The following is a 16,245-nucleotide window of genomic DNA, read 5'->3' as shown; positions in this document are numbered from 1 at the left end:
TAGGAAAGATATAAAAGAGAATTGTTAGACTTTGAAATCTGATGCTAATGGGAGGGTGAGGAAAAGGCAGATTTCTTTGATGGCTCCCAATTTCCAACCTGGGTAACTGAATGGATGGTGGTGGGCTGAGTGAGATGGGAAATACTAGAAAAAAATAGAAGTTTGGGGTGAAAAAAAGAATATGATGATTGGAGTGGATAAAGAACATAATAAGGTCAGTTTTTAAGACATTGAGTTTGAATACTCTGTCATCAATTTAAATGTGAGGTTCTGGAAAATCCAAGCTACAGAAATAGATTTGAGCTTTACCATAAGGTAGAAGATGAAGTTATGGGTGGGAATATTCTACACACTCCCCAAGAGAGGACAGTGTAGAATAAGAAGACTATAGGGTCAAGCACACATTCCTAGAGGGGTCAAGGATGTTGAGAAGAACTATTGGAGAGATTAGTGACATGGAAATAAAGTTGGATAAGTTGGAGCACTCAGCAATGTCAGGTCCTATAAGAGAATTGAGAAGTGACTAGTAGGCAGCTGTGTTGTTACCAATTGCTGCCCTTAGGATGCTCACACTAAAAGCTCACACTAGAATAGAAAAATGCGCTAATATGAAGGAATTCAGTCTAGGACATCTGTCATCCCGTTGATCGCCTGGGTTAATTTGGCTGCCATGGTGGGAGGGAATTGGGGGATGGTTCCTCTTTCTGCATCACTCCTTGGCCAAATAGAATGATCTGTCCAACAGTAGAGGACCTTCTTTGGTTAATAGTACAGAATGGTGGACCTCCCTTGCTGGAATTTCCAAGCTTCCGTCTATACATAATACTGCAGTATTGTGTTGCTTTTTGTAATATGGTCCCTATTTGCAGACCAAAACCCAGAGACAACAGAATGTCTATTTGACCAGCTCCTGTGGTAGGAATGGAAAGTGGAGCAGAGCTTTGCATAAAGTGAGAAGGGGGGAGTAGCGGGAGGGAGGAGGAAGGTGATGACATGTCAGTGTTAGAGGAAGGACAGTAGAGGCTAGTTGGGTAGGGTTTTGTTAGGCAGAGACAGTGGGAGCAGGAAGTGGGGAGGGGGAAGTTGGCGTTCCTGGGAAGGAGAAATGGTCAAAGCAAAGTATGGAGGCGGGAAGGCACAGGCCAAGCTCAGGAAATGTGAGCAGCCTCTCTGGGCATCTTCAAGTCCTAGCACATGCAGGGTGGAAGAGCAGGCTGGAACCAAGACTTGCGGCCAGATGGTAGAGTTCTGAGGGCCAGGGCGGGGAGTTTGGACTTCCTTCTTCCGTGGTTTGATGGCTTCTGGGAGGAATCATCAAAAACTTCTCAGGAATTCAGGCTTGTCTATCTCAGGCTTCTCCTTCTGAAGACCAAGGGCCCAAAGTGGCAGCCTGACAGTCAATCTCCGCCATGGTTGGGAAGTCAGGGCTGTAGCTGATTTCATTGGCCTGTTTTGCATTTATTATAGTGTGGCTTTTATAGTGTGTTAATTGAAATATGTCCAACTGCCAAAAACAATTACACTCAAATTGCCTTGTCAGTTCTTTTATTGCCAGATAAATGTTTTACAGACATATTTATGGGGGCAGTGGTAACTGGATCTCATTTTCTATTTAAAGCTGGCAGTTTGGGTTGTGATTGGCCCTCCAGGGCTCTGATGTGGGCCAGAAAGCTGTTGGGCATTGTGGCGCTTCCATTTCGTTACTGTAGGGATCAGAGGCCCTTCAAGGGAAAGCAGCTTTCTGGCTCATGCAGCTTAGCCTCAGAGAAGGGTTCCCATCATTGGAAACCTTGGTAACCTGGCAGAAATCTGAATCCTGCTGCCTGCCCTAGCAGCAACAATCTCAGCTCAAGCTGAGACATACTCTATTCCCCCCCTTCCCCTTCCCCCTCCCCAATCCTCTTTCTCCCCTCCACCACCAAAACCTCTCCCACAGACCCTATCACGTAAGGCTGTAAGAGTCCATCTAGTCAAATGCCCACAGTTTACAATTTGGGAAACTGAAGCCTAAAGACTTCCCTAAGGTCAGACAGGTAGTCACTGAGAGCTGGGAGCAGAGGTCTCTTTCTCTGCTGCCACCAACATATGCCCTTTGGCCTCTCTGCTACCGTGCCCCCAGTGCTCTAGGCTGGCTTTCTCCTGGAGCCCCTCCCTCACATTTCCAGCCTTCACTGATCTCCCTCTTGTTGGGTCATCTGAAACACCTATTGTTCTATGTAGCTACTGCAGGGTTTTTGTTTGTTTTTACTATCTCTTTCATCCTCTTGACTTTTTACATGCTGTATTCTTCTGAAAAGCACTTCTGAAAAACATTTTCTCCACTTTTATACCCCTACCTGTTCTTGGATACCCAGCTAAGAAATTTCCACCTCTAGAAGCCTTGTGCACCCAAGGCTGGGTAGGTGCCTCCATGCATCCCTACAGCACGATGTGCGTACGTATTTCTATTACTGGCACAGAGCAGGCTTCCAAAGGAACATACGCTGAATGAGTAAGTAAATGATGAGCACTGATCATACTCTGCCCTCCACGGACCCTGAGCAAACTGGGATAGGGACATCATCTCTCTTTGTCTTTGTCCCACTGCTTAGCTTAGTGCCTGACACATGCATAGATGCGAAACAAATGTTTAGCAAGTTGAATTGAGCACGTTAGAACTGGAAGGTCATCACATCCAATTCCATGCACTTTACTGATAAGGAAACTTAGGCCCAGAGAGAAAAAACATTTTTTTTTTTCAGGGTCATGATTACTAACAGGTTTGATGGCATTCATTCATTTATTTAACAAGTATTTTTGAACACCTACTATATTGTGAGCCAGCAGTGTACAAAGCAAAGTCCATGCTCATAAAGTACTTACAATCATCCCCAGTGTTTAGGAATCTAGTCTTCCCTTAAAAATCCCCTTAATGCCTAGTACAGAGCTAAGCACTTAAAATAGTCTTTAAAAAAAGGATCTGTTGAACTCTAGCTACAAATAAGATGTGCCCAGTGCTAAGTTACCTGGCTGCTCTCCATGGATCAGTCCCAGTGATGGTGGAATGGGGTTGCCTGAGATACAAGGCTTCCTAGGCTGGGCTAAGAAGCACATATTGCCACCGAGAGGACTATTTTTGAGATTTGGAAAAGCTCAATGTCCCCTCTCTGCAAGGTCCCTGGGCAGAAGCCTCCCCGTAATACTATCTCTGATACCCCCTGGGAGATTTGCTGATGACTTACTTTCTGTTTCCTTTCTTTCAGAGCACCACTACGGCCAAAGGATCCAGGAAGAGAGTAAGTACTGAAACCACCACAATCTCTCAACAGGAAGCGAATAGCACTATATATTTTTTAGAAAATTCAAATGAGCAAAAAGAACATTAAAATCACTCTTAAACCTACCACCCGGGAACTTCTTAGTTAATATATGGTATTATATTCTCCCAGATATTTCCATGCATATATAAAATTACATGTATTTATTTTTAAATAGAATTTTAAATTGCATATGTTATTTTATAATCTTCTTTTTACATGATATATTAGAGTGCCTTTCATTGGCAGTAAATATACTTTTATAGCATCATTTAAAATTACTGCATAGTATTTTATTATATATTCCTTAAGGCCATACCATATTCAATTCATCCATGTGATGTTCCCTTTTTACACTAATATAATCAATCCTTCAAAAAACATTCATGCATTTAAGTCTTTGGGCATATATGGGGTTATTTTTTTTAATATACATTTTTATGCATAGAAATCTGACTTAAAGAGTATAAACACTAAAAAAAAATAAGGAGTATAAACACTTATTGGGCTTTTGTTAAGTAGTTCCAAATTGCTCTTTTATGGGCATGATAATTTATAGGTGCTCATTTTCTCACAGCCTCACCCACCTTGGATATTAGTTTTGTTTGGTTGGTTTTCTTTTCTTTTCTTTCTTTCTTTCTTTCTTTCTTCCTTTCTTTCTTTCTTTCTTTCTTTCTTTCTTTCTTCCTTCCTTCCTTCCTTCCTTCCTTCCTTCCTTCCTTCCTTTCTTTTCTTTTCTTTTTTTTTTTGTGCCAGTTTTATAGTTAAAAACTGCATTATCTTATTTTGTACATCTTTACCTGCTTGTGACAGTGAATATTTTTTATTATGTCATGGACCACCTTGGCAAGGTGTTCAACTGTCTATCAGGAAAAGGAAAAACTTCTAGTCCTTGCTTTATTTTATTTTTTATTTTTTTGCTCCAAGGATCTGATGAGGCTTAAAGTTACCAAGTACTGAACATATTGCTGTAAGAGTAACCTTAAGGTGGCAAATTGGAAGGTAAAATAGGAATGAAAATTGAAGTAGCTTAAAGAACAGCAGGATTTCCTTTCATTCTGCATAAAGCCCTGTCTTTGGCAGCCTATCCTGGCCACCACTTTCTGGGCTGTGTGGGAGACGGTAGGGAGGAGCCACCTCTGGTCCACCACTGGGGCCAAGGGCCCACCACAGTGCTCCAGCTAAGCTATGACTCCTCGGGCTGAGGTGGCCATGATCTTAAAGGCAATGTGAACTCTGGCCTGAGCATTTGCTTTGGGCTCTTTCATGAGTGGTCTGTTGCATATTTTCTATTCTATGTATCAGGGCAGAGCTTGGCTTCCGGGGTTTCTGAATGAGGGGCTTCCTGCAGCATGCTCCCTTTTTCAAGCAGATTGGGCATTCCTGATCCTCATGAGGTTTTTGTCCAGGATGAAGATTCAGGAACTGATGTGGGAGAAGGGGCAGATGACTGGGCCCAGGCCAAAACCACGATCAGACCCCCTGACCAGCTGGATTTGACTGATGCGGTGAGTTAGTAGCATCCTACTCTTGTTCCTTTCACCTCCTCCAGCTTCAGAGTGTATTGTTCCATAATACTGATTATGAGCCTGCACAGAACCTGGGTGTGAGATGTCTGCTGGCCCCCTGGGAGATTCCTCCCAAGCCTCAGAGAGGGGTGAGGCCCTCCATGTATGACCCGCTTGGTATTTCTTTTCCTTAGGAGCTAAAGGAGGAGATTACCCGAATTCTGACAGCCAACAACCCACATGCACCCCAGAACATCGTCAGGTACAGCTTTAAAGTAAGTCATCCCTCTGGGGCAGGCACCTCTAGATGCTCCTTGGTTGGCAGTGATTTGCTGCATTGAGAAAGCCTCTCAGTCGTTACAGAGGTTGGCTTTAAACTGAGCTCTTTGGCTGGGACTCTGAGATTTTACATGGAATTTTCCAGAGATGTTTGAAATTTCTTTTTGAATCTCCCTTTCAGTCTTGCTAATTGCATTGTCTTAAGCGCCTTGTCCAGCCACTCTTTTCAAGGAGCCTGAAGTCAATCATTTGGTTAGAAAAATATGTTTCCAACGTGTATAAATACATTTCCCACTAAATCAACTATTGGGTCTTTGGAAGCTGAGTCGTCCTCTAGCCAGACACCTAGGTGGAGTGCAAGCTCCCCTCCGGGCAGGAGCTGGCCTTTGCCCCCAGCATTCCTGCTTGGGAGAAAGCCCCAGTAGGCTCTGTTCTCGGTGTTCAGGTAGGCAGCTGACTCCATCAGCGCCTTCCCTCGGTGCATGTGGTATGGGCACATTCTCACTTAGTAGACACTTACGTGGCACATCTTTAAGGGGGACTACACTGTTTTCAGCCATTAGCAAAGTCAGCTCCTGTGAGTACTGACTGAAGAAAACTTCTAAGCACAATCTGAGTAAGGTGGAAGTGTGTGTGTGTTTTTTATTATCTTTTTAAAAATATATATTTTATTGATTTTTCACAGAGAGGAAGAGAGAGGGATAGAGAGTCAGAAACATCGATGAGAGAGAATCATCGATTAGCTGCCTCCTGCACACCCCTCCCCCCCGGGGATGTGCCTGCAACCAAGGTACACGCCCCCGACTGGAATCGAACCCAGGACCCTTCAGTCCGCAGGCCGACGCTCTACCCACTAAGCCAAACCTGTTTCGGCTTTTTTATTATCTTAAAGATCCATTTGTTCCATACTTACTGTGTGCTAGTGATAGGTCCTATATTAGACCTTTTACATATATCTCAAATAATCCTCAGGTTTCTTTAATATAAGAACTTTTTGTCATTGTTGTCAATCCTCACCAGAGAATGGAAGAATGGAAGGGAGGGAGGAGAAGAGGAAGGGAGGGAGGAGAAGAGGAAGGGAGGGAGGGAGAGAGGGAGGGAGGGAGGTGAGATGAGAAAGAGAGGTGAAGATACATCAATTGATTTCTTAATTTCTTCCTATATGCACTCTCCTATATGGGCTGATAATGGAATCTGCAACCCAGGTACATGCCCTTGACCGAGAATTTAACCTGAAACCCTTCGGTGTGAAGGCCAACGCTCTAACCACTATGAAACACCGGCACTATTTTTTACCTTTATTTTATGGAAACTGAAGTTAATCTAGAAAAAACAAATGACAAAGGTCATACCAGGATTCAAAGCAAGATTTAAACTAATTTGTCTGACTCTAAAGCAACATTACACTTCTTCTTTAAATATATATATATATATTTAATAAATATATTAATTCTTTAAATATAAATATATATATAATTATTTTGAATATATAATAGAAACCCATGGTATCAATTTCAAAAGATTCAAAAGTACAGTGAAAACTAAACCTTCCCCAATCCTGTCCTTTTCCCTAGAGACCACCACTATTAATAGTTTCTTTCTCTAAAAAATCCCACAGTTTGATTGAGATATAATTCATATACAATGCAATCACCCATTTAAAGTGTACAATTCAATGACTTTTAGGATATTCTCAAGTTGTGCAACTATCACCACAACCAATTTTGGTGTGCGGCAGAATTTTAGTAATTAGTTTATGTGTGTCATAGATAGAAAGGTTGAAAAATCCCTGATCTAGGGGAATGAGACTATAGGCTTCATGAAAGCAGGGGTTAGGCCGAAACCGGTTTGGCTCAGTGGATAGAGCGTTGGCCTGCAGACTGAAAGGTCCTACGTTCAATTCCGTTCAAGGGCATGTACCTTGGTTGTAGGCACATGCCCAGTAGGGGGTGTGCAAGAGGCAGCTGATCAATTTGTCTCTCTCATCGATGTTTCTAGCTTTCTGACCCTCTCTCTTCTTTGTAAAAAAATCAATAAAAAATATATATTAAAAAAAAAAGAAAGCAGGGGTTAGGTCTGTTTTTGCTAAGCTTTATATTCCTGGAACCTGGGAACTACTGGTACATTGTATCTATTAAAAAAAATATTTGTTGAAAAAGGAACGAAACAGGTTCCCTGGGCTTTAAGGTTATCCCTGCTTCTAATTTGCTATGTGACCTGAACAAGTGCCAAACCCCAACTTTTTCTACAATTTTTTGGTCCTCTTTTATGAAAAAGGGGAATTATGGATTTGGTGTCTCAGAGGTTTTTTTCCAGCCCGGGCATCCACTAAATACATGGAAAGAAGGCCAGGCCAGGTGTGTCTGACGACTAAGTGACCTGAGGTGTGTGGTGAAGCAGGTGAGCCAGATCTCTCAGCATAGATGTAGGAGCCAGTGATAGGTAAATCCAGAAGTGCTCAAAGTTGGAAGGAGAGGTATTTAAAAATACATCTTTAATGAGAACTTAAAAAGATTAGCAAACTTTATTCCATTTTCTTCCTCCTCTTTATACTGGAATGCATTGAAAACTTCAGGCTAACTGAGGATCTGGTGAGTTATATTTCTGTTAACAAACTGTGTTAGGCCTTAGAGAATGAAGACAGACTACATTCTGACTCCAGCCCTTTTGAGGACACTTGGTCTGACTCAGCCCCATCTCTTCTCAGGAAGGCACTTATAAGCTTATTGGTTTTGTGAACCAACTAGCCGTTCATTACAGCCATGTGGGGAACCTGATCCCCAAAGACTCAGATGAAGGACGGCGGCAGCACTACCAGGATGAGTTAGCAACAGGTAGGCCTCTGGGCAGCCTGAGGCTGCAGCCTGGTCCCCTTTCTCTGGTTCCTCTAGGCTAGGGAGTACATTGCTACATCAGAAATCTTCAGGGTATCTACTTATGTAAAAAAATCCAACAGCTGGCTGCCCTGGACAGGTCTGGAAGCTAACCCATGAGGCTCAGGCTGAGAAGAACCCTGGGGCAGGTGGGGTCTGAAAGGCAGGAACCCAGAAGGGGATGGGAAAGTGGGCCTGAACTTGGAGCTCATTACCACTGTCCTACCAAGGTTCTCAGGAGTCTGCCAGGTTGGTGTATTCAGACACAGAAAACCTTGAAGAAGAAGAAGAGACCAAGGAAGGAGAAACTGAACCTGAGAGTCAAACAGATATTCATACAGCTGAGGTACACTGTAGTATTGCTCTCCAACCTACCTACCCATGCCTTCCCGCTCCAGCTGTAGGTGGAGGCTTCAAGGCTGACTTATTGAGGGTGGGGCTGAAAGGGAGAAGTCAGAGGCTGCAAGTACCAGTGCCTCTGACATCATCACCCTGTCCCACTACCATCCTATTCCAGGATATGATGTCTCCCCACTCCCAATTCCCTGCCACCTTTTTCTCATGGCTAAGTCCTGATCCTGTGCGTCTCTCCCTCCTCACCCCCCTCCAGGCATCTGAAAAAGTGATTGAAGAAGAATTGATGACTCCTAAGCAGCCCAAGGAGAGTAAGCTTACCAACCAGTTCAACTTCAGTGAGAGAGCTTCACAGACCTTCAACAACCCTCTCCGGGTACAGCCCCCGCCCCGGCCACTTTATCTCACAACTCTGCCCTGTGCATGGGAGGGAAGAAGCAGGCCTGGCCCAGCCTCAACTTCAGCCTTGGCAGGGTGACAGGATAGGCACCATGGTTATTCTCTCCAAGAAGAGCTGGGAACATGTGTTTAGGTTTATAAGTCATCCAGGCAGGAGTTCAGAGGAAGTAACAAGGAGACTGAAGCCCTTCACTAAGACAGTGAAGCGTGAACTGCCCTTGAGGAGGTCAGAATCTGGGGAAGAGACAGGAGGCCAGATGTGCCAGGAGGTGAGGCTAGGTGCCAGTTTGACCAAAGTTGACAGTCTTTGTGATAGCCTAGCTGAAGAGGGCTAGACAAGTTCCCTGGCTCGTAAGCATGGAGGAGGAGGGCCCTGAGCACCAGGCTGAAAGAGCCTTTCAGGATTTCAGGTGAGAGACTCACATGTCCCAGGCAGTGTTCTACAGAAATGAGTCTGTGAGTGGAGGCCAGAGGTCTACAGGGTGGTTTTTTTGGCAGCTCTTAATCACCCTCTGTAGTCCCTATGCTGACACTTGGAAATCTAGGTGGTACACAATGGGAGGGAGTATATTTTCCTGGTGGAGCCAGAGACCCCAGTGTTAGGGAGAAGGCTTCTCAGGGTAAAGGTTATTAATTAGCCCAATGGCATGCCAGAGACAAACCTCTTTGTCCTGGTCTGGAGCTGCCACAGGCCTAATTTATTGCAGGTCTGTCCATACCCTGCTTGGAGTTTTTGTTGGTTGAAACTGGGACAATCAGGCTTCACTACCCCTGTTCTCTAGCTTAGGCTTCTTCTGAGGAGGCTTGGGTGGAAAATGTAGACTTTCACTGCATCATTTGCTACTTTTTACTTCCCTGGCTCTGGCCCTGGCCCTCTTTACTTCCCCTGTTCTGTGTCCTAATCTGCCCTCAGCTCTAGCAGAAATGCTTCACCCATGGACAGTTGGGTCTCACTGAGATAAGTGAGAAGGAGCTGAGGGCTTCTTGTGGGTTTCCTGTTGTCATTGTTCTCTAGGACCGAGAATGCCAGATGGAACCTCCTCCCAGGACAAACTTTTCAGCCACAGCCAATCAGGTGAGACCCTGAACCAGTCTAAATATCATCACCTTCTCCTATCCTCCCTGCCCTTTTGCCCATGCATACTCTTCTGGCTTGGTGACAAAAATTCTGCCCTCCTCATCCATCCACCCCCTGCTCCTTGTTCAGTCTTTGAACACCATGCACATGAGACACCCAGCAATCTCTAGATCAGACAGTAGATCCCCACCCAGTGATCCCTGGATCAGTCACATGCCCCCCAGGGCAAGGCTGACCAAGGGGCAAGGAGGCATGGCTTCTGGAAGTTCCTTTAAGACCAGGGGAAAACATGTGTTCCCATGGGCTCTCTGTAACTCATGGCATCCCATGGCTGACTGAAGCATTGACAGTCTAACTCTGCCCTTCCAACAAACTTCAGTGTTCCTGCTGACCCTCCTCCCCACTTCTCCCAAGTCCATTTGAATAGGCATGGTGATTTAGGCAGGATATGGTGACAAGAGAACTGAGTTCAGGTCCCAACTTTGCTCTCATACTGTAAGATCCTGGCCAAACCATGCCATCCTTAATGCCTGTTTCTTTCTCTGTCAAGTGAGGACCACAAGCAGCCTGACAGGGTTGTTAGAGGGCTCAGACTGAGATATCATTGAAGTACATGGCAGTGCAGAGTACTGGCCCGTGGGTGAATTATTAAATGTAAGGTGTGCCTATCTGGCCTCCAGGTGGCAGTGATGGCCCAACTCTGGAGAGCACACAATATGATCTAGGCCATTTGCCCAGCCTCAGGCCCTTGCTGCTTCCTCTGCTACTATTCTTAGGCTTCTTTTCCTATCAGATACAATTAGCAGGGGTTCCCTAACTTTTTATCTTTTTTATGCTGAGAAGGGTATGGTCAGTGCTGTGGACAGCTGGCCTGAGCCAATAAATTTATCCCATCTTCATGGGGGATTTTTTTTTTTTAATTTTCTAGTTCATAGTTGTATAAATCAATGAGAATAATGTGAGCTAGCCTGATATTTGCCCATTTGTTTTGCCTGGTGAGGATTGTAGGCTGGAACAATACTGCTCTCCAGCTGACAACCAAACCCCTGGGGCGCAGGACTGAAACCCCAGCCCAGAGATGTTCTGAAAGCTCCTTCATTTCTGTCCTAGGCTGGAAGGGAAGATAGATGTTGAATATATAATTACAGTGGGCCAAATACAGTGAGCCAACATGTGGAGGCATGTGACACGGGTTGATGTGATCAACTCCTCAAGACCTAAAGGCTGAAGAGGACCTGACTGGCTGAAGTTTTTGCCCTGCATTGATCTTTCTCATTTTGCCCTTGCCTAGTGGGAGATCTATGATGCCTACATAGAGGAACTCGAGAAGCAGGAAAAGACCAAAGAGAAGGAGAAAACAAAGACACCAGTGGCTAAAAAAATGGGGACGATGGCCATGAGGAAGATGACATCTATGGAGTCCCAGGTTTGTGAGGGTTCCCATGGCCTTGTTAGAGAATGATTGAGTTGGCCCTTCGCCCTTAGGTAAACATAAACCTGGCTATCTGGGAGGACTTCACAGACAGGCAAAGAGGTGGGCCTAATGTTGAAGTATGAATAGTTCTTTCCTCATGAGAAGATGTGAGGAGAGCAACAACTGCCTCCAGCATTCCACACCTCCCCTAAATTTTATATGGATCTGAAGGGCAGAAGAGATTCAGTATTGTCGGGCTAAGGGACAACAGAAGATAGGAATGCTATTGAAAACCTAATGTACATCCTGGAAGAGCTGGGGAGTTTTCCCAGGGTAAGGTGGGATGTGACAATAGGGGATCTTCTTCATGGGCAGGGGCTCATGGGGTTTGGGACAGTGATTTGCTCTTTGACTTTTGGTCCTTGTGTATAATTGCACTCAATTATTAGGTGAGTCTTCAGGACCAGAATCCAGTCAGAGGTCCTGAAAATACAAGCAAATCCAAGCCAATGGGTGTGGCCACTCTGGGATGGATTTACCATGAAGAGCCATGTAGGAGTTGTTACAGAAGTCATGTTTAGGGGGCTCACTGTGGATGTAGCCAGAATAGGTTTAGCCATCCTCCTGGGAGTTACAGTAAGAGGCCACTGCAAGGAGTTTCACCAGTACATGGACCAGTAGGGAAATGAGGATGAGTTTGGCCTGCAATAGGGTGAGAAGAACAAGGTTCACAGGAAACTAGGATCTGGTTAATCTGGTTTCAGCACCTTGGAGAGCTCCCAGAAAGCACCGAGAAAGAGTGGCCCTGCTCCACCCCAGAACAGAAAAGTCATATTGGTTAAAGGAAGTTCTGCTTCCTTTGTCTGATGTATACCCACTTCCACCTCAATTCTCTGATCCTGATAAAAACCACATTTTAGGAGAAGTTTGAGGATTCCCTGCCTTGGCTCAATAAAAACTTCCCCAATTCCATTTCATTCAACCATAGACCAAATACTTGGTAATCATGACCATGTTGGATTCTGGAGGTGAAAGATGAAGTCCCTGTCCTTCAGGTTTCCCTGTACAGACCCTTGGCTTCCCCTGCACCATTCCCTTGGAGATTAGGGGCTTCAGAAGGCCTGTTGGCCTGGGTCAGGGTTTACTTGAAGATCCATCAGGGGGTTGGCTATGGGCTCTGTGCTGGGAACATGGTTACAGAAACCTTAACTGGAAGGTGGTCAGTTTGTAGAGGAACTGGCTCTCTGTGTAGGGCTGAGAATATAGGCACTGGATTCCACAGACTTGAGTGCATATCCTGGCTTTGCCACTTATTAGCTTATTAGTTTTTCTAATCCACGGAATGGGATGGGAATATAGGACTGAATGGCTTCAGAACCCATTCTCTTAATAACCACTTCCTGATACTTCCACTCCTGGTAAATCTCTTTCTCAAGAGGGATCTGACCCTCCTGGCCACTCTGGAGGACTGCCCACTCAGCTGGTTCACTCCTGCTACCTGCCCTAAACTCTTGGGTTTTTCTTGCCAGCCCCAAACTCTTTGATCCTCTAATAACCTGCTAGGTGGTTCACCTTGTGGACTTGTGGAATTCCACAGAATGATGATCTTGTCTTTTGGTTCAAAATGAGTCATTTCTTTTTCTGACATGAAACTTCCTGCTTTTTTTTTTTTTTTTTTTTTTTTTTTTTTGCTGTGGGTAGTGGATAAGGCCCTGGGATGGGTGTCAGTTCTGCCTGATACTCCTTGTGTACAAGCATGTCTTTCTCCCCTTTCTTGACCTCTGTGTCTTCCTCAACTCTGACTAAATCTCCGAGGCCTTTAACTGGAGTCTTTGTCTTTGCCTGAGCTGGTGAAATATCTCTGTCCCCACCAAAGAACCCTTCTTCCTGGCCTTGTCCACTCTCTGCTTTAATACCCTTCTTGGGCTCTCTTCAAGACCATGTCTTGTGCTCAAAGGTATTCCTTATCCGGAATAAGCTCAGAATGAAAGAGCACAGAGCAGGCTCTGCCCAGGAGCCAGGTGTGGCAGTGTAGACTCCTTGTGATACTTGTGAGCTAGGCATTTCTAGAAGGGTGTGATGGGGTGAGCTGGGCCTTAAGGCATGAAGAGATGCCTTCTGGAGCTAACAGTGGTAAGTGGTGTCAGAAAGGCATTGCTGACCCAATTGCTAGTCTGGGCCATGGCTCAGGGCATGACCTTTCATGCGCTGGCTTATGAGAGAACCTGTCTCCTCTGCCTCTCCACAGAGTGATGATATCACCAAAGTGATGCAAGCTGCTAAAATCGTAGAGCGGATGGTCAACCAGAACACATATGATGACGTTGCTCAGGGTAAGATTTGAAGTTCTGGCAACTACTGTTATAACCTGCATGAAAAATCCCTCATACAAGGTCAGTATTTGAGTGTCCTATGGTAGGTCCCATCGTTGTGAGAAGAGAACAAATAATCTATCTTTCCTCTGGATATGACTAGGAAGACAACAGGTCAGTCATGAAAATGGCATAAGAAAAAATGTGTGTATTTATGAGACCTGACAATGGTGCAGCAAAACAACAACAACAAAAAACACCTGCACATTAGTGAATCAGTGTCATCTTCCAGGAATTCCTGGGAGGCAGGCAGAGCCAAGATTATTAACCCTACTTCATGCACGAGGGAGTTCAAGCAAGGCCACCTGACTAGTGAATGGCAGAGAGGTCCCAAAACTAGGCCTTGAAATTCCTAATTCTGTGCTCTGTTCTCTACTCTGTCCTGCTTGGGGACAACATAAGTGCTAGGATAAAGAAAGAAACTTCTCTGGGAATCCTCGAGAATGGAGGAAGGAAAGCAAGGGAGTAATGGCAGCAGTCACGGCAGGCTTCAGGGAGGGATGAGCTAGACGCCCAGGGATAAGCAGAGTTTGAGTAGCAGAAAGGTGGATGTTCTGGGCAGGGGATGGCATGAACAGTGATTTGGTAGTGAAAATGAATTGCAATGGACTCTGAGGACAACAGGCAGGAGGCTCAGTGACCCAAATAGGGGCTTTGTTGGAAAGTGATGAGAGTTCAGGCTGGAGAAGGTGGTTGGAGCCAGTTAATGGAGGGCCTTGAGTGTCACACAGGGAATCTGAGCTTTCTCTGCAGATAGTTCAAAGATATTATCCAGGCAGGGATGCAGCTTGATGAGAGCAGGGCTGGGGGAAAATGTGATTGGGCAGGATACAGAGACAGAGGTTAAAGGTGAGGTACATACAGGTGTGGGGTGGAGTGGGCCTCGCCAAACCTTGCCCAGACTGCATCAAGGGGATGGAGCAAAAGGAGCAGTTATAAAAACAAAAAGCAAGCACTAGCAATCCCTGGGAATGGCCTCTGTGCCACGCATTATGCTGTGCTATTTACATGTATTATTTTATTTAATCCTGACAGTCACACTCTCAGGTTAATACCATTATCATCTCTATGTTATAAATGAGAAATTCAGGCTGTATTACTGGCACTTGTTCAAAAACCACAGCTAGTGTGAAGTATGAGTGGTGCAATCAGGGCTTAAACACTGGCCCCTTGGATCCATAGCCTAAGCACTTCAGCACGAGACTTCTCAGAGCCACTGAGCTGGAAGAGACATTTCAAATAAACATTCAATAGGTCTATGCTGGTGATTAATTAGTGATGAGGTAAAGAAAGAGATTGATTCAGAAATGCCTAAATCCTGGGGGCCTGGGAAATTCTTGTGTCTTTGACAGAGCCAGGAAAACAGAGTCCTTCCCAGGGCATGCACAGCACATTCCCAAGTGGCTTGTATTTCCCTAAGAGATTGTGCATTTATTTGGAGCAGCTGCGTCCCCAGAGTTGGCAGCTTCTTGCTGCTGGCTGGTCTCCTTTGCTGACAGCCTAGGGCTCCTCTTGGTGACTTGATGCTCATTGCTCACCAATGGGACATAGAACCAGGGCTGCCAAGACCAGAAGCCTAAATAAGCCCCCTTGTTATCATTGAGGCTGGAAAGTGACCTTGAGTGCTTTTCAAAGCTGTCAAAGTACACAGTAGCTCTGAATGAGTTTGTCACTCACACAGCTTGGCTTCCTGAAACCCAGTCTCTGCAACTAGCCCACCAAAGGGCAGCAAACATGATTAATATCCGTGGAGAAATTGGTCCTGGTGAACCTTTTTCATTTATGAGAACACAGTAACATAACAATGCACTGAATTTTGATTTTTTTAATTGCATACTCTTTTCCCTTTGGGAAAGTGTATTCATGAAGGAGAAGTGAAAACAGAGAAGTGTTACCAATTAGCCTCTCTGAAAGGAGGCATTTTCCAAAGATAGTCTAAGCTCTGAAACCTCTAATGTGATCGAAGCTCATGCTTCTGACCACTCCAATCTTTTTGTGTTCTAAGACATTTTTAGGTTTGAATGTAGTCTTAGTCTCAAGGTGTGGACATTGTGAGAGAAATTGGGGCCATGCCTGAGCATGTCCTTGACTATGTTGAGTGAAAGGGTTCATTTTCTCATGGGTCATCCTTGGTTGGAGAGAAGACTGGGTTGATTTATGTCATTGCATTCTTTGAACAGTCCTTGGTTGTTTGCTCTATGGCTGGTCCTGTGAGGCACTGTGGATTCAGAATTGATAGTCATGTGCTCCCTGCTCTCTAGAAGCTGTCTCATGGGGAGACAGGCCAAGGATAACAGAGGCAGCATAGTGTGTCAGACATTTCAGTAGAGAAGCACAGGGCTAGTCAGAGGAATAAATGAACTCTGACCAACAAGAACATGAAGGCCTCACAGCACAGGAGCAGTTTGATCTGGATCTTGAGTGAGTAGGAATTTGCCAGGAAGACAGAGGAGTAGGACATTCTAGACACTATTTGACATATAGAGGATACGTAAATAGCAGGCCAGAAATGACATGGAAGTAGTGGCTGGAGCCTTGGTTGACTAGGAGCCCCTGTGCAAGGGGAGCCATGGAGGAGTTCCCAGTGAGCTGAGGGAGGTGTATGGTGAGGAGATTTATTCCTTCTCACCCTGGTAGCTCTGCAGAACATGGGCTGGAGGAGGAGTTACTGG

General features: G+C 45.1%; 1 protein-coding gene across 1 annotated transcript in view; it reads left to right on the top strand.

Moving 5' to 3' along the window:
* The window catches only part of DNAI1 (dynein axonemal intermediate chain 1), a 50,515-nt gene that overhangs the window by 13,602 nt on the left and 20,668 nt on the right, over positions 1 to 16,245 (top strand). The window contains exons 2-9 of the mRNA XM_045580047.1: positions 3,243 to 3,275; positions 4,706 to 4,804; positions 4,999 to 5,079; positions 7,791 to 7,917; positions 8,187 to 8,686; positions 9,725 to 9,784; positions 11,079 to 11,213; positions 13,450 to 13,534. Coding sequence (XP_045436003.1) covers positions 3,243 to 3,275; positions 4,706 to 4,804; positions 4,999 to 5,079; positions 7,791 to 7,917; positions 8,187 to 8,686; positions 9,725 to 9,784; positions 11,079 to 11,213; positions 13,450 to 13,534 — 1,120 coding nt within the window. The remainder of the gene's footprint in view (positions 1 to 3,242; positions 3,276 to 4,705; positions 4,805 to 4,998; positions 5,080 to 7,790; positions 7,918 to 8,186; positions 8,687 to 9,724; positions 9,785 to 11,078; positions 11,214 to 13,449; positions 13,535 to 16,245) is intronic.

This window comes from Pipistrellus kuhlii, unplaced genomic scaffold, assembly GCF_014108245.1.
Source record: "Pipistrellus kuhlii isolate mPipKuh1 unplaced genomic scaffold, mPipKuh1.p scaffold_m20_p_12, whole genome shotgun sequence".
NCBI classification, from domain to species: domain Eukaryota; kingdom Metazoa; phylum Chordata; class Mammalia; order Chiroptera; family Vespertilionidae; genus Pipistrellus; species Pipistrellus kuhlii.
This window is presented reverse-complemented; position numbering and strand designations above follow the sequence as displayed.